General features: G+C 57.4%; 2 protein-coding genes across 3 annotated transcripts in view; one reads left to right on the top strand and one right to left on the bottom strand.

The window, feature by feature from the left end:
- Positions 1-4,526, top strand: part of CLSTN1 (calsyntenin 1) — a gene marked incomplete at its 5' end in the record, with an annotated part of 43,096 nt that extends 38,570 nt beyond the window's left edge. Inside the window, 5 exons of the mRNA XM_040471512.1 lie at positions 305-475; positions 816-961; positions 1,942-2,077; positions 2,427-2,611; positions 2,994-4,526. Coding sequence (XP_040327446.1) covers positions 305-475; positions 816-961; positions 1,942-2,077; positions 2,427-2,611; positions 2,994-3,191 — 836 coding nt within the window. The remainder of the gene's footprint in view (positions 1-304; positions 476-815; positions 962-1,941; positions 2,078-2,426; positions 2,612-2,993) is intronic.
- A 73-nt stretch (positions 4,527-4,599) lies between these two features.
- Positions 4,600-25,003, bottom strand: part of PIK3CD (phosphatidylinositol-4,5-bisphosphate 3-kinase catalytic subunit delta) — a 31,468-nt gene continuing 11,064 nt past the window's right edge. The window contains exons 2-23 of one of the 2 annotated variants that reach the window (XM_040460669.1): positions 18,436-18,608; positions 15,941-16,169; positions 15,336-15,565; positions 14,713-14,892; positions 14,292-14,441; positions 13,766-13,855; positions 12,477-12,698; positions 11,745-11,841; positions 11,525-11,655; positions 10,998-11,048; positions 10,762-10,929; positions 10,546-10,667; positions 10,269-10,412; positions 10,077-10,176; positions 9,751-9,929; positions 9,548-9,660; positions 9,318-9,396; positions 8,568-8,735; positions 7,625-7,748; positions 7,343-7,488; positions 7,035-7,167; positions 4,600-6,278 (exon numbers count right to left, since the gene is read on the bottom strand). In XM_040460669.1, the coding sequence (XP_040316603.1) occupies positions 6,141-6,278; positions 7,035-7,167; positions 7,343-7,488; positions 7,625-7,748; positions 8,568-8,735; positions 9,318-9,396; positions 9,548-9,660; positions 9,751-9,929; positions 10,077-10,176; positions 10,269-10,412; positions 10,546-10,667; positions 10,762-10,929; positions 10,998-11,048; positions 11,525-11,655; positions 11,745-11,841; positions 12,477-12,698; positions 13,766-13,855; positions 14,292-14,441; positions 14,713-14,892; positions 15,336-15,565; positions 15,941-16,169; positions 18,436-18,576 (3,135 nt within the window). In that variant the 5' untranslated portion in view covers positions 18,577-18,608 and the 3' untranslated portion in view covers positions 4,600-6,140. The remainder of the gene's footprint in view (positions 6,279-7,034; positions 7,168-7,342; positions 7,489-7,624; positions 7,749-8,567; positions 8,736-9,317; positions 9,397-9,547; positions 9,661-9,750; positions 9,930-10,076; positions 10,177-10,268; positions 10,413-10,545; positions 10,668-10,761; positions 10,930-10,997; positions 11,049-11,524; positions 11,656-11,744; positions 11,842-12,476; positions 12,699-13,765; positions 13,856-14,291; positions 14,442-14,712; positions 14,893-15,335; positions 15,566-15,940; positions 16,170-18,435; positions 18,609-25,003) is intronic. The other variant, XM_040460674.1, reaches the window with a different exon arrangement.

Genomic DNA, 25,003 nt, shown 5'->3' with positions numbered 1-25,003 from the left:
TTTGGAAACCCACCTGGAGAGTACTTTCCTCCTCCTCCGGCGTGACATCCGAATCTGAGATGCCCTTGAGGGGAGGCTGAGAAGATTTGAGCTGATTGCAGGGCACCTGCTACTCCTGCTGGGTGGCCCCCTGTTCTGGGCCTGTCTGGGGACCAGCACCCCGTTTCTTGAAAGGGACTCTCCTGTGCCTCTGTCATCGATTTTTCAAAGGGCTCTGTGAGCTTGAGGAGCGCCAGCAGCCCACCAGCGTGACCAGCCCCCCTGGGCTCCGTGGCCTCTGCTATTTGCGGTTCTGTTCTTGCAGTTCAAGAGTCGCTCGTGTCCGAGGAGATCGTGCATGACCTGGATACCTGCGAGGTCACCGTGGACGGGGAGGAACTGAACCCAGCGCAGGAGAGCCTGGAGGTAGACATGGCCCGCCTGCAGCAGAAGGGCATCGCGGTGAGCGCCTCCGACCTGGGCATGGTCTTCACAGGTGAGCGCGAGCCTCAGCCCCGCCTCCTGTCATCTCCGGGCCCTGAGGGTCCTGGAGGCCACGGGACAGAAGAGGCTCACTAGGATCGATGCTGTCCCGGCAGGAAGGGAAGCCAGGCACTGCCTTACTTCCCGTCCTTACAAGGGGGCGGAAGTCAGGCGCACGATGGCACACACCCCGGAGAGGGACAGATGTGCCCACACGCTTGCATTTCTCCCCACAACTGGAAAGCCGGAGTGCACACACGTGTGGTCCAGCTGCCCCTGTGCCTGACTCCAGCCTGCTCTGACCCCGGCCTTGACCCCAGCCACCAGGCAATGTTCTCACCTCCTCCCCTCAGGCGTGGACACCATGGCCAGCTATGAGGAGGTTCTGCGCCTCCTCCGCTATCGGAACTGGCACACCAGGTCCCTGCTTGACCGGAAGTTCAGGCTCGTCTGCTCAGAGCTCAATGGCCGCTACATCAGCAACGAGTTTCAGGTGGAGGTGCGTGCAGGGCCCACGCTGAGAAGGGCCGGCGGTGGGTGATGGGGTAGCTGCTCGGCCACAACCCAGGTGCGCCAGCCTTTCCCAGCCTGGGGGCCGCTGCAGGTCTGACCCGCGCAGGTTTGTGGTGGGCCGGGGTGTGTCCGGTGCATCCCTTTCACGGAGGCCTTCGGGGCCTTCGGAAGGAGGTGGTCAAGAGCTAGAGGCAGTTAATACCTCATGAGTAGGGCGCGGTTGTTTGCTGAGATTTGGCAGTTTTGCAAAGGGCAATTCCCAGGGACCCAGAGAGTCTTTGCAGACTGCCGGCCCCGGGGGAGGGGTCTAGACGCAGTGCTGGCCGGGGGGGGGGGGGGGAAAGCTGTGCCGTCTGCAGAGCCCGGTAGTGGTGACTCAGGGCACGGTGGTCACAGGGCGCTCCCCCTGCTCTGAAGTCTTCCACAGCCCCGGACTGCAGCCCCGTCGTCCCTCACGGCCTCTGTGGTCTGGAGAAATGGGCCCAAAGTTATTCTCAGCAATTGGCGTGTCTGCACGGTGGCCTCAGAGCAGCAGAACGCTGAAGTCACGGTGCTGAGAAATCGATCAGTCTTTTGTTTGAGCCAAAGGGTAGCGGATTTGAAGGGAAATAAATGGCTAGGATTTGTGCTCTTTGATGCGCTGTGGTTTGGGGGAAAAGCAGGGAGATGGGCCTGTGGTGAGGGACAGTGGTGGGGGTTTTTCTGTTCTTTTGTGGACAGATTCCTTTATGAAATACAGTAAAAAAGAATTAGAACAGTGCCACGTTTCTTGGATGTGCACAAATATCAGGTAGTTACAACGGCGTCCAGGGGCTGACCCTCGATTTTTTATTTTTTTCTGTTCTTTTCTCCTCTGCCCACCAGGGCTGGTCCAGGGACCCCTCCGCGTAGCGCTGCTCCTGTTAGCTTCTGAATCGCGTTTCCGCCTGTCGGACCCGTTCAGGTCGCCTGTGTTTCTCCCTGCAGGTGAACGTCATTCACACGGCCGGCCCCATGGAGCACGCCAGCCACATGGCCGCCCAGCCGCAGTTCGTCCACCCGGAGCGCCATGCCTTCGTCGATCTCTCGGGTCACAACCTGGCCAGCCCCCACCCGTTCGCAGGTAGGGCCGTGGGCAAGAAGCAGGGCCGGCTGGGTCAGGTCCGGGGGGGCGGGGGGACACCCTCCCGCCTCCCGCCGAGAGCCCGGCCCCGGGTCCGAACAGCCACGGCCGGCCTGCCTCTCTTACTCTGCGCTGCCCGGGAGGGACTGGAGCCCCACAGGGCAGGAAGTGGCCGGCCCTGGGCTTGAAACCTGTGCCGCGACTCCTCACGTTTCTTCGAGTTCTTCCGGGTCAGATGCCGCGTCAGTGTGTGTGTGCGTCTGTCTGCAGAGGATGAGGGCCAAAGGCACTACCGCCTTCTGGGGCGGGTCACACCACCACAGCCCTGTTCCCTCTCCTCCCTCCACAGTTGTCCCCAGCACGGCCACTGTTGTCATTGTGGTGTGTGTCAGCTTCTTGGTTTTCATGATTATCCTGGGAGTCTTCCGGATCCGGGCTGCTCATCAGCGAACCATGCGGGACCAGGACACCGGGAAGGAGAACGAGATGGATTGGGATGACTCCGCTCTGACCATCACCGTGAACCCCATGGAGGTAGGTGCAGGCCGGTGGCCCCTGCAACCGAACACCACCACCGGCCGGGGCCAAAGCTGGGCTCACCCCAGAGAGGCAGCGTGGCCGTGGCATCTCCACGTTTCTGTGGCTTGAATGTCACGTGATCCACCTGACAACTCAGTGAGGTGCAGGTGGGTAAACTGAGGTACAGAGAGGCCTCATTCAAGCTCGTGCCCCCCAGCGAGGGTAGAAACGCGCTCCCTGCCCGTGACAGCCGTGGGTGGTGACCAGAGCCGTGTTTCCCCTTTGGTCTCGGGTGAGGTGACCTGTCGGGCATCTCCTTCGTCCGTGACTCCCAGAGGGTGAGCGGCACTGGACACTGGGGTCGTGCACAGGGGCTCACGTGCCGTCTCTCTGTCAGACGTACGAGGACCAGCACAGCAGCGAGGAGGAGGAGGAGGAGGAAGAGGAGGAGGAGAGCGAAGCCGGGGAGGAGGAGGATGACATCACCAGCGCCGAGTCAGAAAGCAGCGAGGAGGAGGAGGGGGAGCACGGGGACCAGCAGAGCGCGAACCGGCAGCAGCAGCTGGAGTGGGACGACTCCACCCTGAGCTACTGAGCCCTGGGCCGCCCCCGCCGCCCCTCCTTCCGCTTCAGGAGACTCTGCTGCCCCAGCCCCAAGGGTCCACGGTGTACAAAGTCATTCCGGCCAGTAGGTCTGCAGACCCTCTCCATCGCTGACCACCCGCCTGTGCTCGCTGTCGCCCCGCCCTCCGCCCAGATCGCTCTGGGCTCCCCGCGTCGCTCTGTGCGGCCCCACCCACCTTGCGCCTCCAGAAAAGCTGCGATCACTGGACTCGTTGACAAAGGGTGAAAATTGCCCCCTCCCACCTCGTAATCTTTTTTTTTTTTTTAAAGTCTTTATTTTTTCCAAACTAGTGCATGTATAAAATGGCAGAATGGGGGTTAATATGTAGATGATGAACTGACTTTTTAATATTTTGTAAATAAATTGGGATTCCTCGTGTCCTCCGTGCTAGTATGACCCAGGACTGGCATGCAAAGTGAAGCTTGAAACACGGGAGAGACCCCGTGGGCTCCGGCCCCATCCCCACCCCGGAGGAGAGCGGGCCTGCCCCGCTCGGGCCCCGCTCAGTGCACACCCTCGGCGGGCGGCCAGGCAGTTAAGGGGCACGGACTTCCCAGCACTGCTCAGCGGCAGGGGACCGGATCGGAGACCCCTCTCCGGAGGCTGGAAATGGCCAGGTCTTTCCTTTGGGATTCTACCCATTTCTGATCCGGCAGAGGGGTGGGGAGCTGGGGTCCCTGGCCTCTTTCACACACTCCTCTGAGGACCGGCAGCTCCTTGCACAGGAAGCTGGACTCCTCGTGTGCAGCCTTGGGTTCACGCCTACTAGATGTCTGTTGCCCTGCCGGGGAGTGTGCACGCCGATGGCACAAAGCGTCTGGCCACTTGGTGCGGAGACAGAACAGGCCTGAGTGGTCCGGACTCAGAACGTCCAAGGACAGACGCGCTCTGGCCCGAAGGCCGAGCGCTAGCTTTCCCCCCGACGGCTCCGGAGGCAAACTCCACTCCCCGGGAGTGAGGGGCTCTGCTTCTGGGGCCCGTGGGGGATGGAAAAGGAGAGGACAAGTCGTGAGCTCAAACCCCGACAGCACTTTGTTTTTAATTTACATGTAAAATTTTAGATTTCTAAACCTGGGGGAAAATAATTTTGAATACTGTTCTGTGATTATAACTGCTAGTTGCAAGGACACTGCGGCCGTCCTGCGTCGTGTGTGGCCGCCCCTCACGTCCTGTCGCTGTAGCTGCTCTGTGTAGACAATGGTAGATGCTAATGCGGACTCCGCGTGGTGTCACTTTGTAGATGTGTATATTGACGAGGTCAGAAAGTGTACCCGCTACAATAAAGTGCTGGTTCTAACTCCAGTAGGAGCGCGCGTTCAGGTCTCGTCCTGGTTTTGTTCTAACCCTGCATTCTCTGGCTTGGTTTTTGACCTGAGAACACAACATAAAAAAGCTTTTATTTCTTTCCGTAAGCTGTTACCTCTCACGTGAAGGCTTCACAGAGCGGTGGTCTTCACCCCCCATCAGTTGTGTTGAACTCCCCTTCCCCATACAGAAACATGAAAAGACTAAAACACACACACACACACACACACACACACAAAAAACAAAAATAGAAAATACTCTCCTCGCCAAGCACCCAGGCTGTGTACCGGAACCAGAACACCAGGAAGCACACAGACGCGTTTCAATAAATAACATATAGACGTACACTCGGCTGTTCCTATTTCTGGACTGGCAAGGTGGACCAGATGACCTCCACACTTGGGAACGAGAGTGTGGTCGGTGGTGTTCTGCATATGGACCACACCGCGTGGCTTCTGCTAACTGACCGAAGAAGGCGGTGGGCTTTTTCTTGAAGCTCCCGTACCTGTCCACAGGGCAGCTGCGCCTGACTCTGCCTGGCCTCGCGAGGCCTCCCAACACATAAAGCTCACCCGTGGGCTTCTAGAAGCCCGGATTTCTAGTCCCCTCTCCAGAGATGTCTTCAGACGGCTGGGGAGAGGCCCGGGAACCCGGTGTTTCTAGGAGCTCCTCGGATCCCCCTAAGGCTAAGCCTGAACTGCTTCGAGCTAAGTAGAAAGAGATTCCACCAAAGACCTCAGGTTTCTGGTACCTGATTCCTCAAAGCAGGTTCCCAAAGCAGAGAGTTCTAGAGATCAGGTCCGGCCTTAAAACCTGCTTTGCGAGGCAGGTCAGGGCGAAGTACTCTGACCTGCTTTTGCCTCGATCCATGACAGGTTGAGCTAAATCAAGCTTAGATCTTTTTAATGTCTTGAGGACCAGCATATATTATACTTTATGGGGGCAGAGGCTGTTCTGAGCCACAGAGGGTCCGTAAGTAGTTGGGTGTTTGTTTGTTTTTTTTTTTCCTTACCCGCAAACAAAACCGCTTTACAGCAGAGGAGAGGATTTCCCGTACCCAAGAGTCACTTTAAAAGTGGAAAGCAAGCATCCCTGATTCTAGAGGGTACCCAGACTTCCTCTGGGAGCTGCCCCGCGCTCAGCCCGTGGAGAGCACGAAGGTGGAGGGGGTGAACGGAGAAGTGGGCACCAGGTAACTGCCAGGGGCCAAGCCCCGGGCAGCCCGGCGGGAGCCTGGGAGGAAGGCAGGCTTCCCGGAGGGGAGAGCAGTCTCTGCCGGGTCCCGATTCACCAGCTGGAAGACTCGGGGTTACAGTCCTTAGTGAGGTGCGGCCTCTGAAGTGCCCGACTCTGTCTTCTCACCAAAGCCCGGGGCCTCTGGCTGAGGACGCCCCTCCCCTGCACGAAGGACGCATTTCCGTTTATGGCTGTCGAGTTCCTGAAATGTTTCAAGTCATAAATAAATAACCAGTGTAAACAAAAGGCAATCATGTAGGTTCCTTCCTGTGGGGTGCAGTTCAGGCTCTCGGGGCCCCAGAGGATGGCTGAGGGTGCCTGGTTCCCCAGGCTGGCAGTCTGCTCCCTCCAGGCCCAGGGGCCTCCAGAAGCTTGCTACTACTGCCTGTTGTCTTTGGACACGTTGTGGGCCAGCCAGTTCACTTTGGTCTTCCAGCTCTCCCGGAGGGCTTCGTTGAACTTCACTCGGAAGTGCTTTAGAGCCTCCTCCTCTGTCTTTCCCAAGGCCAGAGAGTCCTGAGGGAAGATCATCAGAGCAGTGAGCTCCAGCCATTAGGGGGGCCGTTACGGCAGGCAGACCCCGCCGCCCTGAACGTTGTAAATTCCCTCCTGAAAGACCTGCGGGAGGGGAATCCGAGACAGAGGCCGACATCCCCCTTGGGAAGGACTCTGTTCTGATCCCAAGCCGAGACGGGCCTCCTGACCCACCCTCAAAGTAGGATGCCAGCTGCAGCCAGGAAGCTGTGACCCGCCGCACCCCCCGCCCTCCCAAAAGCCTCTGGGGTGGACAGGTAGGCTCGCCTTCTGCGGTGGGAATTAACCCCAGGAGGAGGAAAGGAGGACTTGCCCCATGCAGCTTCATTCTGCATGAACTAGGCACCAAAGAGGCGCTTGAGGCCGGCCCCCCTCTGACCCCCAGCTTCTCCCAAACTGAAAAGACGCGGGAAGGAAAGGCATTTTTCATCGTCGAGGGAAGGAAGGAATCTACTTCAGCCGTCTGGTACAAGCGGAACCACTACAGCCTGTGAAGGACCAGACGGTGGACCCAGGGAGGTCCCGACGCTCCCGCAACGGAACCGGGCTGACCCCACTGCAACGGAACCGGCCCCCCTGCTGCTGGCTCGTGGGTGGTGTGAAGGACCCACACCGGGAGTGCCCTGCGGGGTCCACTGAGCTCAGGGCCCCCCAGGCCGCAATGCTCAGAAGAGGCAGAGGCCTTGGGGAGTTGGGGGCCACCTGCTCTGCCTGGCAGGGCCCTGCCCTGGCATTTACCTTGAGATACTGGATGTCTTTGGAGCAGCTGAGCTCAGGCAGGCCGGCGGCCCGCATCAGGGCGAAGAGGTGAAGGAACAGAGGCCCGTGGCGCCGCAGGATGGTATAGGCTCGCTCACAGTAGCCACGGAACCTGGGGGGGGGGGGAGCAGAGGGAGGGGGGAGGCAGGGCTCTGGGTCCTCACGGCCGTTCCCACGTTGCTCTCGCCCTGGAAACAGCCCCCACTCCCTCTGAGCCCGACACCCCGGCCTCTTCCTACAGGACCCGGCCCTGCACCCGGCCGGCCTGGGACCCCGAGCACCCTTACCTTTCAAATTTCTCACTGTTATTCGTTTTCCCCTGCTGGATCACGTGCACAAAGTCGTACGTGAGGATGAATGGGACGCGCTCACGGTTGATTCCAAACTTGGTCTTGAAATTCCCCAGAAAGTGGCCAAAATCAATGTGGAACAGCTAAGAAAAGGGAAGGAGAAGCCATCGTCAGAGAGGAGAGTGCCTTGGTGTCGGGTTGCGGGGTCGGGGTGGGGGGGGGGGGGGGGGCGGGGGGGTAGGCGGGGGGGGTGACAGGTGCTGCCCACGTGGCCCCTACCTGCCCATTCTCGCGGATCATGATGTTGTCACTGTGCCGATCACCGATGCCCAACACGTAAGTGGCCACACAGTAACCCGCGCAGGAGAGGGTAAACTCCTCAATGGCTCGATCCAAGGCTTCCCTGTGTGTGTGTCGGTGGGGAGGGGTGTTGAAACCCATGGCCGTGCCGTTTTGCAACAGCTTCTACCAAGAGGTCGGGTCTGCGTCCCCTCTCCTTGAATCTGGCCTTACGACTTGCTTGGACCAATGGGACACGGAGGAGGCCCTGTTGGACTCGTCCCAGAGCCTCGGCCTTCAGACACCTTGTAGCGCTTGAACCTACCTATTGCCATGGAAGGAAGCCCAGGCTGGTCCACTCACTGAGGGGAGAGCACGTGGAGACACGTACGTGACTGGGGCCATCCAGGCCGGTCAAGCGACCAGAGGGTAACGGTTACATGAATGATTCCGGCCCAAGAACCACTCAGCTCGGCCAGGTCCAGCTGCAATTTGTGGGCCCGTAATAACCCGTGATGGTTTTTTTTTTAATTTTTTTTTTCAATGTTTTTATTTCTTTTTGGGACAGAGAGGGGCAGAGAGAGAGGGAGACACAGAATCGGAAACAGGCTCCAGGCTCCGAGCCATCAGCCCAGAGCCCGACGCGGGGCTCGAACTCACGGACCGCGAGATCGTGACCTGGCTGAAGTCGGACGCTTAACCGACCGCCACCCAGGCGCCCCTAACCCGTGGTGGTTTTACATGCCTAAGATGAGCGTGGTCGTTACAGGACAATAGTTAACTGATCCTTGCGGGAACAGAGACCTGACCCACCCCGACACAGAGCAGACCTGGTCCTCGGCCGAGCCAAGAAGTCATGGAGACTGTCACGGGCCCTTCTCCTCACCTTTGACTCCCAAACTCCTCTTGGAAAGGGTGTCTGTCCCCAGGGCCCAGAACCTACCCAGGGTTCTTGGACTTGAGCCAGTTGAGCAGGGCATCCTTGTTGAAGGCAGCCGTGGCTGCCATGTTGCTTTTGTTCAGCTGGATGTTGGCGATGGTGTCTGAGTGAAGCACCACCTCGATGAGGCCTGTGCGGTCCCCCGTGGAGAGGCAGCCATAGGGGGTCATCCTAGCCAGGAGGGAGGAGGGGCAGGGAAATGCCATGGTCAAGGGCTGTCCCTGGGGCAGTGTGAACCACCCCCCTCCAGCCCGAGGAGCTCAAGACAGCAAAAACTGCCACAGGAGACGCCAGCGGGGTTGCTGAAAGGGAGGAGAAAGGTGCGGGGAGGCGTCCTTGACGCCTGGAACTCCAGGGGAGGGCTCCTTGGAGAGGTCAACGCCAGCCCTCAAGATGCAGAGAGGAAAAGTCAGAGCCTCAGCTGAGCTCGTGTTTGCTCAGAGAGAAATCCAGATGGTTTAGAAGAAGATGTCACTGCTTCCCAAGACGGGGCAGGAAGCCAGGGAGCGTGGAGCAAAGGAAACAATGGAGTAAGACAGACGCCGAGCGCCTGTCCGGGCCTTCTGCGCCCTCACTCTGCGGCCTCATCGCCTCCCGCCTCCCTCGGCCCTGACTTCAAACTGGTCTCTGCTCTGAGAACGGCCCCTTTGCCCGCATCGGTGTCGGCGTCGGCTTTGACAGAGGACTCCTCCAAAGGGACAGGGTCCTAGGCGTGGGGCAAGTCTGAAGACGGACGCCAGGAGGGCCTCTCACCTCAGGTCCAATCCCTCCTGCTTCCACAGAACGTCCATGAGCTGGATCATCTGCAGAGTCAGCATGTCCTGGCGGAGGTCTGTGCGGCCGTCCCCGGAAGGAAAAGCACGAGCTTCTGGTGGGCTCCCCACTCCCAGCCGCGCCCAGCCCCAGGCCCCCCGTCCCCTCAGCCCGCCCCCCCCTTCCCCGTGAGGGCCGCGCAGCGCGTGTCCGGGGCCCGCCCCGCTCACCGTCCCCGTTCTTAAAGATGATGCCCACACTGCTGTCACTGCCCGCCTCCTCGTTGCTGTACATGACCCACAGGGGCTTCATCTTGGAGTCCATGAAGGTGCACTGTTCCACGCTGCGGGCCAGAAAGCAGTCGGCACGGGCCCCTCCGCGGGGCGCCCGACGGGGCAGGGGGAGGAGGCCGTGGAAGGGGCTCGGGGCTCACCAGACTTCGGCCAGCAGGGTGCTGGGGTCCAGCGGGGACTGCAGGTTGGAGAGGGCCTCCAGGTAGGTCTCCTGGCGCATGCACAGGTGCATCAGCTCTTTGGTCTGGGGCCGGGTGGTCTTCTGAGAGCTCACCTTGACAAAGTCGTTCAGGGCCTTCAGTTTGCTCAGCGCCTCGCCCTGGCGGGGAGACACAAGAGGAGGGCAGCGTGGGAAGGCCGGCGGGACAGGCTCCCAGCCTCAGCCCGGCCCGGGGGGCTCTGAAGGGGCCGAGCCTGCCCAGACACAGGGCCCCACCCAGGGCAGGGACTCCCGGCGGAGCCTCACCTGCCTCATCAGCACCTTCATGTGGTGGGTGCTGCCCCTGCAGTAGGCTTCCATGATGAGGCCGAAGCGCAGCGCCACGGAGGGCACGTGCATCTCGGAGCTGGAGGAAGGAGGAGACGGCTGAGCCGAGCGGGGCGGGCAAGGTGGGAACGGCCAGGGGCCCCGCCTCCCCAGGCCCGGCGGGTCCAGTACCGGAGGTGCCAGAAAAGGAAGTGGCCGATCTTGCGGTTGGACAGGGCCCGGTCCAGCAGGAACTTGGTCAGCTCGCAGTCCAGGTAGGACTCGTACTTGAGGACCTGCACCAGCTGCAGCAGGTACTGGAAAAGCTCGTCGTCCCTGCAGAGGAGGGAGGCCGGCCTCACCTGAGCAGACCCCAGGCAGGGCTCGGTCCTCCTCGGGGCCCCGGCTCCGCCGCGGCGGGGACAAAACCGCGCTTCCGAAGGGCGGGCGGGGTGCCCGCGGGACTCACGTCAGTTTCCGCAGAGACTTGATGGCGAAGGAGCCCACGTGGCGGTCGGGGAAGCTGAAGTCCAGCAGCTCCAGGGCGCTCAGGACGGGCAGGTCCGGCCAGGAGCACAGCAGGTAGAGCATCTGGGGGTGCGGGTGGTCAAGGTGCGGCTGGGCAGGAGGTCAAGTGGGGGGCCCGCGGCGGAGGCCCCGCCCCCGGCCCCGCCCCCCCGCCCACCTGGGCCACATCCTCGTGCTTGTTCCACTTGGTGACCAGCAGCAGGCGGGCCAGCGCCTCCGGGAAGCGCTCCTGGACCTCGTGCCGCATCTTCCACACCAGGTCTTTCTCGTGCTCATACAGCTCCCCGGACCCCCGCCGCTCCAGGATTTCCCGCAGCTGCAGCTGCTGAGGGGTGCAGGCCGGGTGAGCTGCGGCCAGGCCAGGCGCCCCACCGCCCGCGGCCCCCAGCTCACCTCCTCCTCGCTGAAGCGCCCGTGCTCCCCGTGCCGCCCCAGCTCCAGAATCTGCAATGAGCGGTCCCGTCTCAGCGGAGCCCCCGGGCCCGGGCCAGCCCTGGGGGGGGAGGGGTGCTCTGGGGAAGGGGAGCGTCAACGCCTGGGCACTGGGACCTGTCCTGTGCACAGCACCCCCGGCCTCCGCCCCCCGGATGCCAGGAGCATCTCTCCCAGTAGCCGTGACAACCAAACGTGTCTTTGGACATGGCCCCAACCCCCCTGGGGACCAAAGCGGCCCTGACTGAGAACCACTGCTCCCCACCTGCTTTAGCGGGTTAGGATTCTAGAGAGTCAAGCAGGTCCCCAAATGTGTGTGGTGACCAAGCCCTGGCCCTGAGCCACTTAGGGGATGGCGGGGGGCGGGGGGCCGGGGGGGGCACCATGCTCTGGGGATCCCCAGAGGCAGGGTCAGGAAAGGTCATCTTTAGCCCCACAGCCTCTGGGGAGGGCGGGTCCCGCCAGGGCCGGTTGGCGAGGGGGCTGACCTTGTCCAGGGCTGGGTAGTACACAGGGTAGGGGGACACCTCAGGGAGGCAGATGACTAGGGCAGCAGCACTCTCCGTGTTGGGGTTACTCCGCACTGTTCCCGCGGGGTTCAGCAGCTCCCCTTTCTCATCTGGACACAGGGATGGATGGGAGTTGCACGAGGAACGCCACCGGCCGGGAGCCCACGCCCCCGGGCCCCTCCCTCCCGCCGGGGCAGACCTGGTGCGGAAGGCCACATGTACAGGCAGCATTCACCGGTCTTGAGCTGGTCCTTGTAGTCAAACAGCATGAGGTTGGCCCAGGCGATGGGGCAGTCCTGGGAAAGACCACGGGCAGGTCAGGGCCATTTGTTCATCTGCAGGATGGGTGTAGCCTCCAGGCCACCTTCCCCGCCCTCACCCAGACTCTCCCTGAGGAAGCCAGCAAGGTCAGCCGCCTCCTGGCTCCCTTCCACTTCCAGTCGCATCCCTGCTCCTGGCTTCTTGAGAAACCCCCAAACGAACCACACCGGCCCCAGAAGGCTGGCCCAGCTCAGCTATGGGTAAGTCAGCGTGGCTCAGTGGCCAGTCACATCCCGGGCCCTGGTGACTCAGTGCTCAACCACCGTGCCTCCCCTGCTGCCTGCTGACTCAGGCCACTCTTGCTCCCGGTGAGGACAGTGCGTCCGTCCTCCTACCCCAGGGAGCCGCCTCCAGGTTCCCACCAGGACTGAAGGCTTAGGCCCAGATATTCCGAGTCACCATGCTCATGAGCCCTGGAACCCAGAGCCCTCACGTAGCAGGGGTGGCGTCCAGTGCGGGAGGGGCGGGGAGGTTGGGTCCGCCAGCCCTCCCGGGACTCCCCCCCCCCATCCCCAAGGTGCGTTCCTGCTCTGAGTGGATAAGGGGGAGTGACCCACAGTGGGCTGGCTCCCAGAGGCCTGGCCCCAGCCTCCCAGCCAGCCCCACCCACCGCCTTCTTGGACTTCTTCTTGGTGGACCGAGCCTTCTTGGCCTTCTCGATCACGGCGTAAAGTGCAAAGCAGAGACGAGCCATGCGAGGCAGGTCGCAGACGTTGATGTCAAACTCTAGCCGCTGCTTCCACACGGGCTCTGAGCACACGCTCACCTCCGAGCTGGACACCGTCTTGCACAGCGTCTCGTTGCCATGGAAGAGCCCGGCCTGCACCACCAGCTGGGGAAGGTGCAGGCGCAGGTGACAGGTGGCAGAGACCCAGCCTCTCCCCGCTCCCAGGTTCTCCCCCCACCACCTAAGGTTCAGAGCTCCCGATATGTCCACATCTCACATGGGTCTGAATCCCACTTTCCATGTGGAAGAAAGTGGCACAGAAGAGGGGCGGCCGAATGCCTGAGAGGTTCAAGGGGCCACAGGGTGAAGGGATGGGCTCCCCATGCCTCTGTGGGACCCCAAGTCATGGCACTTCGCTGCTCTGGGCCTCAGTTTCCCCACTGGGGCTTGGGAACTCCAGGGGCCCTTCTAGTTCTAATGCCCAAGCCTACCTCCACGGCTCAGAATTGTGCGAGCCCCAGGAGGAGGGGAATGTTTAATGCCACCTGAACACGCCGACCCTGGCTCCTCCAGCTCTACCCTGACAGCCCTCCGGCCCAGCCAGAAAGCTGCTTCCCTCCAATGCTCCAGGGTTCCATCCGGGAACCCCAGACCTGCCCTGTTTGCGAAATTACCCCAACAAAAAGTGTTCCACAAAGAGACTCGACCTCTGTGGACCCAGCTGTAATGTCCAGCAAATGGGACAGTAAAACAGACACCTGGCAGGCTATCCTATCCTGAGGACTGAGGGAGATGGGGTGTGTCAACGGCCCAGAAGTGGGCGTGGCCCCCAGGGGTCCCCGCCCGTGCTCCACACACCTCCCAAGTGTCCCCAGGGAGTCTCAAGGCCCCAGGGCCCAGCTGGAGCCGCTCCTCTTCGGCACCTGTCACCTCCCAGACTCTGTGCTTCCCACATCCCTGGGCCGGGCCTGGGCCCACCACTTCTACCAGAGTCAAATACCCAGAACTCACTGGGCCTGGTTTCTACGAATTAGCCTCTCTGGCCGGCCGGCCTGCTCCCCTCCCCTCTTCCTGTTTTGAAGCGGCTCACAACCACCCCAGGCAGGGATGCTGGGTAATGTGGTCAGGTGGCTTTCATGTGACCCCCCCCCCTTCTTCCTCTACCACCCCTCTAGACCACAGCCACCTTGTTTGTGCAGAAAACACCCCCCCTCCCCCCAGAAGACCCCTACCTTCATCCGCTCATCCGCATTCACTTTGCTACCCTGGATCAGCTCCACGCAGAAAGGCTGCTCCAGCGACCACAGGGACAAGGAAGAAGGCTGGGGCGGGGTGGAGGGTGGGGGGGAGAAGCAGGGCTGTCAAAGCAGAGGAATCCAGGGGAGGCTCTGGTGGCTAGCGCCCCTGACCCCTGGCGAGGCCCGTGGCCACTCGGAGGTGGGCTGAGAGTGTCGCCGGTTTGTGGCAAGGCTCAAGTACCCACTTGCCTTTACCAGAAAACCTGCCGTGCAGGTGCGCCGGGACCCCTGAGCCCTGCCCCAGGAAAGCTCGGGCGGCCCCCTGCCCCCACCCAGCACACTGGTGTAGTTTTGGCCGGCCAAGCTCAAGGCCCAGCTGTCGCCACTGACCAACCAAGGAGCCTGAGATGAGGCGTCCTGGGCCGGCCGCCAGCCCGCGGTGTGGCCACGAGGCTCCGGGGCCGGACAACAGGTGGGAGGAAGGGATGGAGGGGAGGGGAAGCGGAAGGCACCGGCTCACCTTCTTCATGGGAATGGGGGGCGGTTTGGTGCGTGGTTTTTGGACTTGGGGGGCAGGGTTGCTCTGCTCATCCCGCATGGCGAGGATGGAAGAAGAGTGCACCATGGTCAGGTGGGGGGTCAGCCCGCTGTGCAAGCAGCTGCAGATGTACTGAGACGGGGGCACAGAGTGAGCGGCCGACGGGGCGGCCCCAAGCATTCCCCGACCCGGGGGGCTCCCCGATGCTGACCACCGCCTACCCCAGGCCTTCCAGGCCCCTCCTGAGGACTCTCCTGCCCCCACCCGCTTCCTGAAGACAGAGCCCTCCTTGTGCTCATGAGGCGGGCAAACCCAGCAAGGGGACGCTCTCACCAGGACCCCCAGAGGCCTGGCTCCTCATGTTCAAGGGGGGCCCAGGGCCCTTCCCAGCCATCGCCCTCACCTGGAACTGGCAGAGGGGGTAGCTGCCGTAGAGGTACTCGTGCTTCCCGTTCACCTGCAGGGTGTAGTCCTCAGGCCGCTCCAGCAGCGGCTGCCGGAACACCGTGGCCTTCTTCCGGAGGGCACAGGCCATCAGTGCCAGGGGCACATCCTTGCTGGACACCTGGAAGGTGAAGCTCTCCTGGGGGGGGAGGGGAGGGAGGGTCAGCCCTCCACCCTTGGGGGGGGGGCAGAGGGGGTGGCGCATGGACTCTGGGACACAGAGGGTGTGGTTGCCTATTTGTACTAGGTGCCCCCTCCCACCAGCGCGAGCTCCGAGGGCAGAGTCTGATGCAGGCACGTGGCTGACACCCAAGAAATACTTATTGAACGAATGAGTGGACCAGTGACCAAGGCCATTTGGTCATTCTGCCTCTCATCCGACTTGCCGGATGGGACATTTGGCCGAGATCCTCGCATGCATGGATGCCCACAAGTACCACCGGGCGCCACTGGGAGGAGAGTGGATTTGGGGCGGTGGGCGGAGGACTGGGAAGTGTCACGGGGAAGCACCCCCCACTTGGACACAGCAGCCTGGACGCAGCAAACGGGCCCCGGCGTCCCCGGCAGGAACCGCGGGCTCACCTCGCTGCCCTCAAACTTGACGTTGACGAGGAGGGCCCGGTTGGGGACCCGCAGGGTGCCGGCCCCCCAGCTCCGGGCCGAGGGCTCCAGCTGCAGGGGGAAGCTGTACTGCAGCCAGGCCTCCCAGCCCAGCTGCTGCCGGCGGGCGGCCGCCTCCTCGCAGAACTGGCGCATCTTGGTGCGGAAGTCATTCACCTCGGGGTCCCGCAAGGAGTCGAACTCGTGGAGGCCTGAGAGGTGGGGAGGCTGGGTCAGCCAGGGGACGGAGAGGGGCGGGGCCGAGAGGGCCCACCGCACACGGGGGCGGGGCAGGGAAGGGCCCACCACTCACGGGGGCAGGGCAGGGGCAGGGCCGGGAGAGCCCGTCGCGGGGCGGGGCAGGGGCGGGGCCAGGAGGGCCCGTCGCACACGGCGGGGCGGGACAGGGCGGGAAGGGAGCAGTGCACGTGGGGGGCGGGAGGGGAGGCGGGGCAGGGACACGGTGGGGCGGGGCGGGGCCAGGAGGACCCATCGCACACGGGGGGCGGGGCGGGGCCAGGAGGGCCCAACGCAAACGGGGGGCGGGGCCGGGCGGGGAGGGGAGGGCCCACCCGCACGCGGGGCACCTTTGCCGATGAGGAGGCTGATCTGTGAGTTGACAAGCTTCTTCACCCTGTCCCCCTCTCGGGCCACCAGGCGCAGCACCGGCAGGAAAGGCTGGATGTCACACAGTCGCCGCTGCTCGTCCTCCAGCTCCTGCTGCTCCGCGGTCTGGTTGACGCAGGTGAACACGTAGGCCTCAGGGTCGCTGAGCATGTGGAAGAGTGGCTCATACTGGGCGCGGTGCCACAACACCTGAGGGGACAGTGGCCGGTCAGCCCCTCCGACCAAAGTGAGCGGGGCCACGGGGAGCCGGGAGGTGGCTGGAGGCTGACCTCAGTCTGGGTGTCCCTCCCCTGCACGACCCTGCCCTCCCCAGACCCCTAGAGCACCGCATGGGTCACCATCCCTGCCCTTCTGTGGAAGGTGCCTGGTATTCGCTAAAGTCCTGTCCACAGTCCCCCCTGTATGTTACCCTTGAGAGACGGCCAGCCAGACATGACCTCCAGCTAATAGTCCTGGGGTTCATCACCCTGATTTCTAAATGTTGGCAACTAATTCAGAAAAGGCAAACAACTGAGAGAGCCATAAAACCCTCCATGGGCTGTGTTCAGCTAAGGCGGTCAGTGTGTGGCCTCAGGGCAAGGTGTCCCCAGGGTCCCCTGAGAGAGCCATCTAATAGTCAAGCTTTACTGCAAAACTGTTCACCACTGAGTCACAGAGAAGATGGGAAAGGAGCCCTAATTTTCTTCCACGGGGGACGGATAATTATGGTCCATCAGCACAAAGGGATTGGTACAGGGACATGACCCAGAATCTAGGGACACAAGACACACGGTGAGTGGGAAAAACAAAAAACAAAAAACAAAAAACCCCAAGGTATAGAGCAGCAGATCTAATTCAAGCCCATGTCCATAAAAACAACTCTAATAGGGGCACCTGGGTGGCTCAGTCAGTTAAGCGTCGGCTCCAGATTTCCGCTCAGGTCTTGATCTCACGGTAGTAATTTAGAGTCCCAAGTTGGGCTCTGTGCTGGGTATGGAGCCTACTTAAGATTCTCTCTCTCTCCCTCTGTCCCTCTCCTGAGCTTGTGCTCTCTCTCTCTCTCTCTCCCTCTCTTAAAAAAAAAACAAAAACCACAACTCTAATAAACAGAGTGATTAGTATAGACCAGATTCGACAAAAGTGACTGGTTTGCAGGCAAAACCTGGTCTGCTCCCCAGTTATTAGAAGACAGCCACGCCCACTCATTTACATATTGCCTGGGGCTGCTCTGGGCCTCCGTTGGCAGAGTTGAGTGCTTGCGACAAATATCAGATGGCCAGCAAAGCCTAGAATATTTACTCTCTGGCGTCTGGTATAAATCAAAGTATGAAGGAACTGAAGTTAAATCGGGGTGTGTGCAGCGCCCCACGTGTTTTGCATTTCTGCAGTGTGGGAATTGCAGTAGCTCGCATGCCTGGTTCAGAAAGATAAGATTACCCTTCAAGTGAAATTTACATAAAGTTAACTCACATGAAAAAGATGTTATAATGTTAACTCAGAAAAAAAGAGAGATCTCAAAGTCCGTAATCAGAATTATCACAAAAAGCAACACTCCACAGAAAAGAAAACAGGAAGCAGCCAAACTGTTAACTGTGGTTGTCTCACAAGGGCTGGATCACAGGTGACTTTTTTCCTTCTTCTGTTTTTTTCCCGTTTTCCTAAATCAATGTGTCCATATTACTTTTGAAATGGAAAACAATTTTTTTTTTTTTTTTAATTTTTAAAGGAACCTCCCAGGAAGGGGAGATTGAGAAACAAAAACCAAACAAAAATTCCAAGATGGTCCCTTGCTTCTCTCCCTTTTTTGTGTGTGTTCAACTCCCAAGTATAGCTTTTAAAATTCTGAGCTGAGGTCTTGCTCTCTGGCGTGACCCATTAAATCCCACACTTGGTAAGTGGGATAAGCCCTTTGAAAGATCACAAGACAACATCTACCAAATACTTTCCAGATGTCTAACCCTTTGACTCAGTCATCCACCCGGACAATTATTCAACAAAAACTAAAAACTATTTCCAAAGATGATGTTTACTGAGATGACAGCTCTAAAGAGAGAAGACAGATAAGACTCTTTTAAGTGGCCTTGGATGGGGTGTGGTTCCGAAAAATAATGGCACAGTCATGGACAGAAGGAAAGGCCACCATGGGAACCACACCCTGAAGCTCTCACTGGAATCTGGTGAGTGTAATCGTGCACTGATAAAGGGGGAAGCTGAACTCAAAATGCTAGCTGGGCACTAACTGTAAGCGTTTATTATTATTTTTTAATGTTTATTCATTTTATGAGAGAGACAGACAGAGTGGGAGCGGGGGAGGGGCAGAGAGAGAGGGAGACACAGAATCCGAAGCAGGCTCCAGGCTCCGAGCTGTCAGCACAGAGCCTGATGCGGGGCTCGAACTCACAGACCATGAGATCATGACCTGAGCCGAAGTCAGATGCTCAACCAACCGAGCCACCCAAGGCGCCCAGGATCGTACCTTCTTGATGGTGCTGAGGTTGGCATTCCGGGACACAGGGAAGTTCAGATAGACCCCCGTGGGCAGCAGGAAGTCAACTGCCACACTCTGATTCTCCTCCTTGGTCCAAAATTCCATGGGGCAGTCAACCCCAGGGGGCATCCTGTTTTTTCACTCCAAAGACACCGGCTGTCCTGAAAAGGAAGAGAAGGCAAAATGAGGCACCCTAAGGGTGCTGGATGAATCCTTTGAAGGGATCCTTTGGAAAACAGATTGTCAGGACCTTTGGCAGTGGGATGTTCAGGAAGGAGTCCCTCCCGTGGGCGCCCAAAGCTCGCCTCCCTCTGGACTTCGTCCTGCCTGGGGTGGCTTGTGGCTCCTACTGTCCCCAGACCCCATCTCATCCGTCATCACAGGTGGGCACTCACTCTGTCTGCATCCCTCACCGCAGTGGCCCAAACTCAAGACACCAACAGACCCGTTCCAAATCATTTTTTCTCAGGAACACATGCACAAGTGGGAGACCCGGCCACAGCCACCAGCTGGCAGAAACGGGGGATGGCAGGGTCCCTGGTCAGACAACCCAGGACTCAAGAAGGACCAGGGGCTGCAGTTCTTTGAGACTTCCTAACCAGAAACCAAGTGGTTTAAAAATGGCTTTGGCCATCAAACAATTTGTTGAAATATCTCAGTCATACCAAACGCCCCCAGTCATACCCACTCTTCAGTAACAAAATGCTGTAGACACAGTTAAAGATCTTGTATCTCCCCTGCTCCAGGTTGTCACTACCCGCATTCTGGTTGGCTATAATTTCCGTGCATGTTTTTATACTCTTATTACATTAGTATGTATCCATGAAAAATTGCTAATATCTGTGCGTGCTTTCGAACTTTCTATGAATGGCGGGTCTTCTGCAATCTCTCTGCCAGTCAGCATTCTGTTAGTTAGGTTTATCCACACTGATACATGTAGCTCAAGTTCATTCACCGGAACCCCTGTGGTATTCACTGTGTATATAAACCACAATTTATTTACCCCTTCTCCTGTTGATGAACCTCAGGGTTTGTTTCTAGTCTTTTTGGTTATTACAAACAATGCTACAATGCATATCGTTATACACCTCACTTTGTGTATATGTAGAGTCTGGGTGAGTGCTGTCCAAGAGAAATACAATGGGAACCACACGGGCAATGTCAAAGTTGCCAGCAGCCACATTTAAAAAAAGCAAAAAGAGGGGCGCCTGGGTGGCTCAGTCGGTGAAGCGTCCGACTTCGGCTCGGGTCATGATCTCGCGGTTCGTGGGTTCGAGCCCCGCGTCGGGCTCCGCGCAGACAGCTCGGAGCCTGGAGCCTGCTTCCAGATTCTGTGTCTCCCTCTCAATCTCTCTCTGCCCCTCCCCTGCTCATGCTCTGTCTCTCTGTGTCAAAAATAAATACATATTTAAAAAATTAAAGGGGTGCTTGGGTGGCTCAGTTGGTTAAGCGTCCGACTTCAGCTCAGGTCATGATCTTGCAGTTTGTGAGTTCAAGCCCCGTGTCAGGCTCTGTGCTGATGGCTCAGAGCCTGGAGCCTGCTTTGGATTCCGTGTCTCTCTCTGCCTGTCTCCTGCTTGCTCGCTCACTCTCTCTCTCTCAAAAATAAATAAATATTTTTTTAAAATTAAAAAAAATTTTTAAGTAAAAAGATAAAGTTAAGCTTAGTGATATGTTTTATGTAACCCAATATATCCAAAGTATAGTCACTTCAAAACGTCATCACAAAAAAAAGAATTACTAATGAGATATTTTACACTTTTTTTTTTTTTTTTTGGTATTAAGTCTTTGAAATCTGGTATATTTTACACTTACAGCACATTGCAATTTGGGCACTAGATTTCCATCAGAAATACCTCATCTATATGTAGATTTCATGCCATTTACAGCTAAAAAAGTAGGTTCAGAGACTCAAGTTGTTGCAGATATACTTAAAAGTTTTCCAAGAAATGAGTGGAGTATCCATTTCTTAGATCTGAATGAATTAAAATTAAACGAATTGTTTAGAAATTCCGTTCCTCCATCACCCTTCACATTTTTTTAATGCTTATTTATTTTTGAGAGAGAGAGAGAGAGAGAGAGAGAGAGAGAGAGAGAGAGAGAAAGCACAAGCGGGGAAGGGGCAGACAGAGAGGGAGACACAGGATCCGAAGCAGGCTCCAGGCTCCGAGCTGTCAGTGCAGAGCCCAATGCGGGGCTCGAACTCACAAACTGCGAGATCATGACCTGAGCCGAAGTCGGATGCTTAACGGACTGAGCCACCCAGGTGCCCCATCACTCTTCACATTTCAAGTGCTCCAGGGCTACATGCAGCTGGGGGCTGCCTCGCTGGACAGCACAGGTCCAGGGTATGTGTGCATATATATATATATATATATATATATATATATATATATATATACACACACACCTCAGAGTGGAACTGTCACATCATGACAATAACCTAGAGAGCCAAACACCTTGAACTTTACTAACGTAGGGCCCGTTGGCAATGGCACCACCACCACGGTCTGCTGCTTACTTCCATTCCTTCATCAGCCCTTGGGGTCATCACATTTACTCATTTCCGCCAACCTGATGGTCACAGAATGCTCTTTGGTTGTTTTAATTTGCATTTCCCTGTATCCTCTGCAAATAGCCTGCTTTTAACTTTTGCCTGTTTTTTTCTGTGGGGTTGTCTTTTTCTTATTGGTTGACAGGGTTTCTTTTATATACTCTGGATTCAGTTCCTTTGTTGATTAAAGGAGTTGGAAATGTCTTCTTTTGGTCCAGGTCATCTTTTCACTCCGTTTTTAGTGTCTTTTTGGTGAGCAAAAGTTTGCAGTGTTGACGTGGTCAAATATTTTCCTTTGTGTTTTATGATTTTTATTCTTTTTTTTTTTTACTTTTTTTTTTACTTTTTTTTTTAACGTTTATTTATTTTTGAGACAGAGAGAGACAGAGCATGAACGGGGGAGGGTCAGAGAGAGGGAGACACAGAATCTGAAACAGGCTCCAGGCTCTGAGCCATCTGCACAGAGCCCGACACGGGGCTCGAACTCATGGTCCGCGAGATCATGACCTGAGCCGAAGTCGGCCGCTCAACCGACTGAGCCACCCAGGCGCCCCTATGATTTTTATTCTTTAGAAAAATATTTCCCTACCCGAAGGTCACATCCTCCTAGATTTCGATGACTTTTAAAAATAATTGAAAAATGGGGTTCCTGGGTGGCTCAGTCAGTTAAGCGTCCGACTTCGGCTCGGGTCATGATCTCGCGGTTTGTGGGTTCGAGCCCCACATCGGGCTCCACGCAGACAGCTCGGAGCCTGGAGCCTGCTTCGGATTCTGTGTCTCCCTCTCTCTCTGCCCCTCCCCCGTTCGTGCTCTGTCGCTCTCGCTCAAAATTAAATAAACATTCAAAAAAATAATTGAAAGGAATTTAGTTTAAGAAAGAGATTCTTTTGGGCTCTGCCATTTGGGCCCAGGACTCCCCCTCCCAGAACAGCTGGTGCTGAATCTGCTCAGAGCTGCAGCACGTGGGCACATCACCCTGTAACCACTGCTGGGATCCACTTCCTCTGATTGTAAAACCACATCCTACTTGGGTTCCTCTTTCTGAGAATGACCAGGCCAAAGGCTTTCTTTTTGATTCAAAATGTGGGGGACAGTCAAAAATCCTGGAGAATCCACTTAACAATGCTAACTGTCCTGTGGCCACGCTCAGGAAGCCAGGGGAACCCGTGGCCACTCGATCCTGAGGTCAAGATGAGCACATGTGGCCTGAGCTCCTTGGGACTCCAGCCAAAGGGAGGGTGCTCGGAGACCAAGGCGCCCCTGCTCCTCTGCCCCTTAGCGCTATGGAAATGAAGGCTTCGACTACCCGCACCCGTGCGGGATGCGAGGGAAAACTCGCCCTTAAAAAGCTCATCCCTGAGAAAGGAAGAACAGGAGGGTGCGGGCGGGGCATAATCAAATGCCAGAGGTGGGACGGGAGGCAGCAGGAATCCTCCCTCTCTTTGTGGGCCCAGGACCCACATGCAGCTGCTAACAAGCCCGAACTCTCTATGAAGCTGACTCCTCTCTCTGCAAACGGACGCGACAAAGATACCGACTAATCCAGGGGCTTTCGCGCTGCTCCAAGAACGCAAGTTGGTACAACCACTTTGGCGAAGTCTCTTCTCTTGGCAGTGTCTACTAAGGCTGAGCACCCGTGTGCCTTGTGGGCCAGCAATTAATTGCACCGTAGGTGTTCGCTCGCCAGAAACACGAGTACACGCGCACCAAGAGACACGAACGAGAGTGTCTACAGCATTGCTCTTTGTAATGGCCCCAAACTGGAACGTTCCCAAGTGCGTATCAGCAGTATAATGGAAAAATCAATTACGGTATCTTCTCCCAACGGCATGTTCCAGAGCAATGAGAATGCACGGTCTACAAATACAACAGTATAAGTGAATCTCATAAACGTAAAGCTGAACAAAAGAAGTCAGGCACAAAAGAATATGTGCTCATGGTTCCAACTCCACGGAGAACAAACACAGGCAGAACTAATCTACGTTGGCAGAAGAAGAGACAGGAGTTACCCCCAGAAGGAGGGCAGATGCCCCAGGAGAAAGGGGTACGAGGGGCTTCTGGGTACTGGCAGTTTTCAGTTTCTTCACCTGGGAGCTGGGGACTTTCACAAACCCCACACACCCTCAGTCCCAGTGGTTCAGATGGCTTGACTTCATTCCTGGCCGCTCCCGTGGCCTGAGACCCACCTGGCCACAGGGGTTGGACTGGAACCAGGAAGGGGGCTCAGGCCCAGCCAATCACTGTCTACAGTGATTCCAGGATGAGCATGTGAATGTCAAGTCAGCCCAGTGGGTTTTGACGTTGGACTTCTTTGGGTATTTCCACCTGGGGTAGCAGGAAAGAATATCCATCTAGGGCTGCTGGTGACCACCTCTCGCTGCCCTTGGTGGGGGCGGTCTGAGAAAAGACGACCGTGGAGGAGAGCAGAGCTCGGCGTGAAGAGAGAGTACAAGCAGGTCCTGAAGGCGCCCTTGGGTTCCTGGATGGAGACATGCCTGACGCCAGACTCCATCCCTGGACTTTTCAGTTCTCTCAGCCAAAAACTCCCCCTGTCCCCTACCTGCTTTTTTTGGTTTTGTTTTTGTTTTTAACTTAGAGCAGTTTGAGTTTTTTGTTTTTGTGTTTCTTTCTCTTTTTTTTTTTTGTCACTTGCAGCTGCGTGTTCCATTTTAGGAAGTGTCTGGTGTTTAGCAAGTTCTTTCCTTGGAAACTGGCCTGCCTCTAAGAGCCAACCCTGATCTTTGTAGTGCCATCTAGAGGCACACGGGGTTGTCATCTGATGGCTATTGCTGCTGGATGGTGGCCTCAGGACCTCTGACTGTTCTCCCTATGACACAGTTTTTAGACTCTTGCCAAACTTTGGTACTCTGAGAAAACAAGATGCTGCGGGTGGGGCCTGACGGGCCAACTGCCGAAGAATTTTCTGGGTACCAGACTCCCATTGTTTAGTCTAAGAGCCTCTCAGCCCTTCCCCCCAAGGAAGTCCTTCAGCGGTCGTATCGCTGAGCTCATTGGCTGCCAGTGATACTTCCCACAGTAAGTTCTAGATACTTCCCACAGTAAGCCGGGTTCTCCCGGCTAATTTCCTGGATCTGAATGCAGGAGTTCTCAATTATCGTTGGTCACTTCATCTCATGGAAATAATTGGCACTCGTGGATTACTGGATTTGCTATTTTGTACATATGGCTCAGTCTGAGATGTTATGAGTCTCAAGGAGTATTTATTAAGTTCCAGGAGTCGTGCGAGGTGCTGGAAGATGGTGGTGGAGAAGCTTACACTCCAGCTGGGGAGACATTAATACCCAAGCACATCGTAGGTAGGAAGAATGACCACACGCTATACCAACGCAGTGAAGGCAGTGCTCCAAATGGCGACGTGATGGAGAACTCTGTAGGGAAGCCAGGAAAAGCCCCTCCGAGGAGAGGACCCCAGAGCAGAGAACCAGACTGTGTCCAGGGAGGATGGGAGGCAGGCCACTGCCGCTGGAGCACATGAGTGGGGCAGGGAGGGGAGGCCACGGGACAAGACAGGTTGAAGAGGTCAGGAGGGACCAAGTCCTGTGGAGCCTTTACAGGGGAGATGCCTGGGTGTCACGCAAAGAGTGATGGGCGGTCTCAGCAAAGGAGCCAGGGGATCCAACTCGCATCCAAAATGATGCCGCAGCCCCAGGGTGAAAGAACTGGAAAGAAGCAAGTGTGCGCATGGGGAGGTAGGGAGGTTCGTGCCCCCGGTGATGAGAAAGGCAGGGCATCAAGATCTATTTTTTCAACTATTGTTGAAAGTTAACTTATTTGGAGAGAGAGAGAGAGAGAGAGAGAGAGAGAGAAATGAGCAGGGGAGGGGCAGAGAGAGAAGGAGAGAGAGAATCCCAAGCAGGCTCCACACTGTCGGCACAGACCCCAGTGGGGGCTCGAACCCACGAACCATGAGATCATGACCCGAGCTGAAATCAAGAGGCAGACGCTCAACTGACTGAGCCCGCCGGGTGCCCCTCAAGATCT

Source organism: Herpailurus yagouaroundi, unplaced genomic scaffold (assembly GCF_014898765.1).
Source record: "Herpailurus yagouaroundi ecotype Mexico unplaced genomic scaffold, PumYag 77, whole genome shotgun sequence".
Taxonomy (NCBI): Eukaryota; Metazoa; Chordata; class Mammalia; order Carnivora; family Felidae; genus Herpailurus; species Herpailurus yagouaroundi.
Note: the sequence above shows the minus strand (reverse complement) of the source record. Positions and strands in the feature narration are given on the sequence as shown.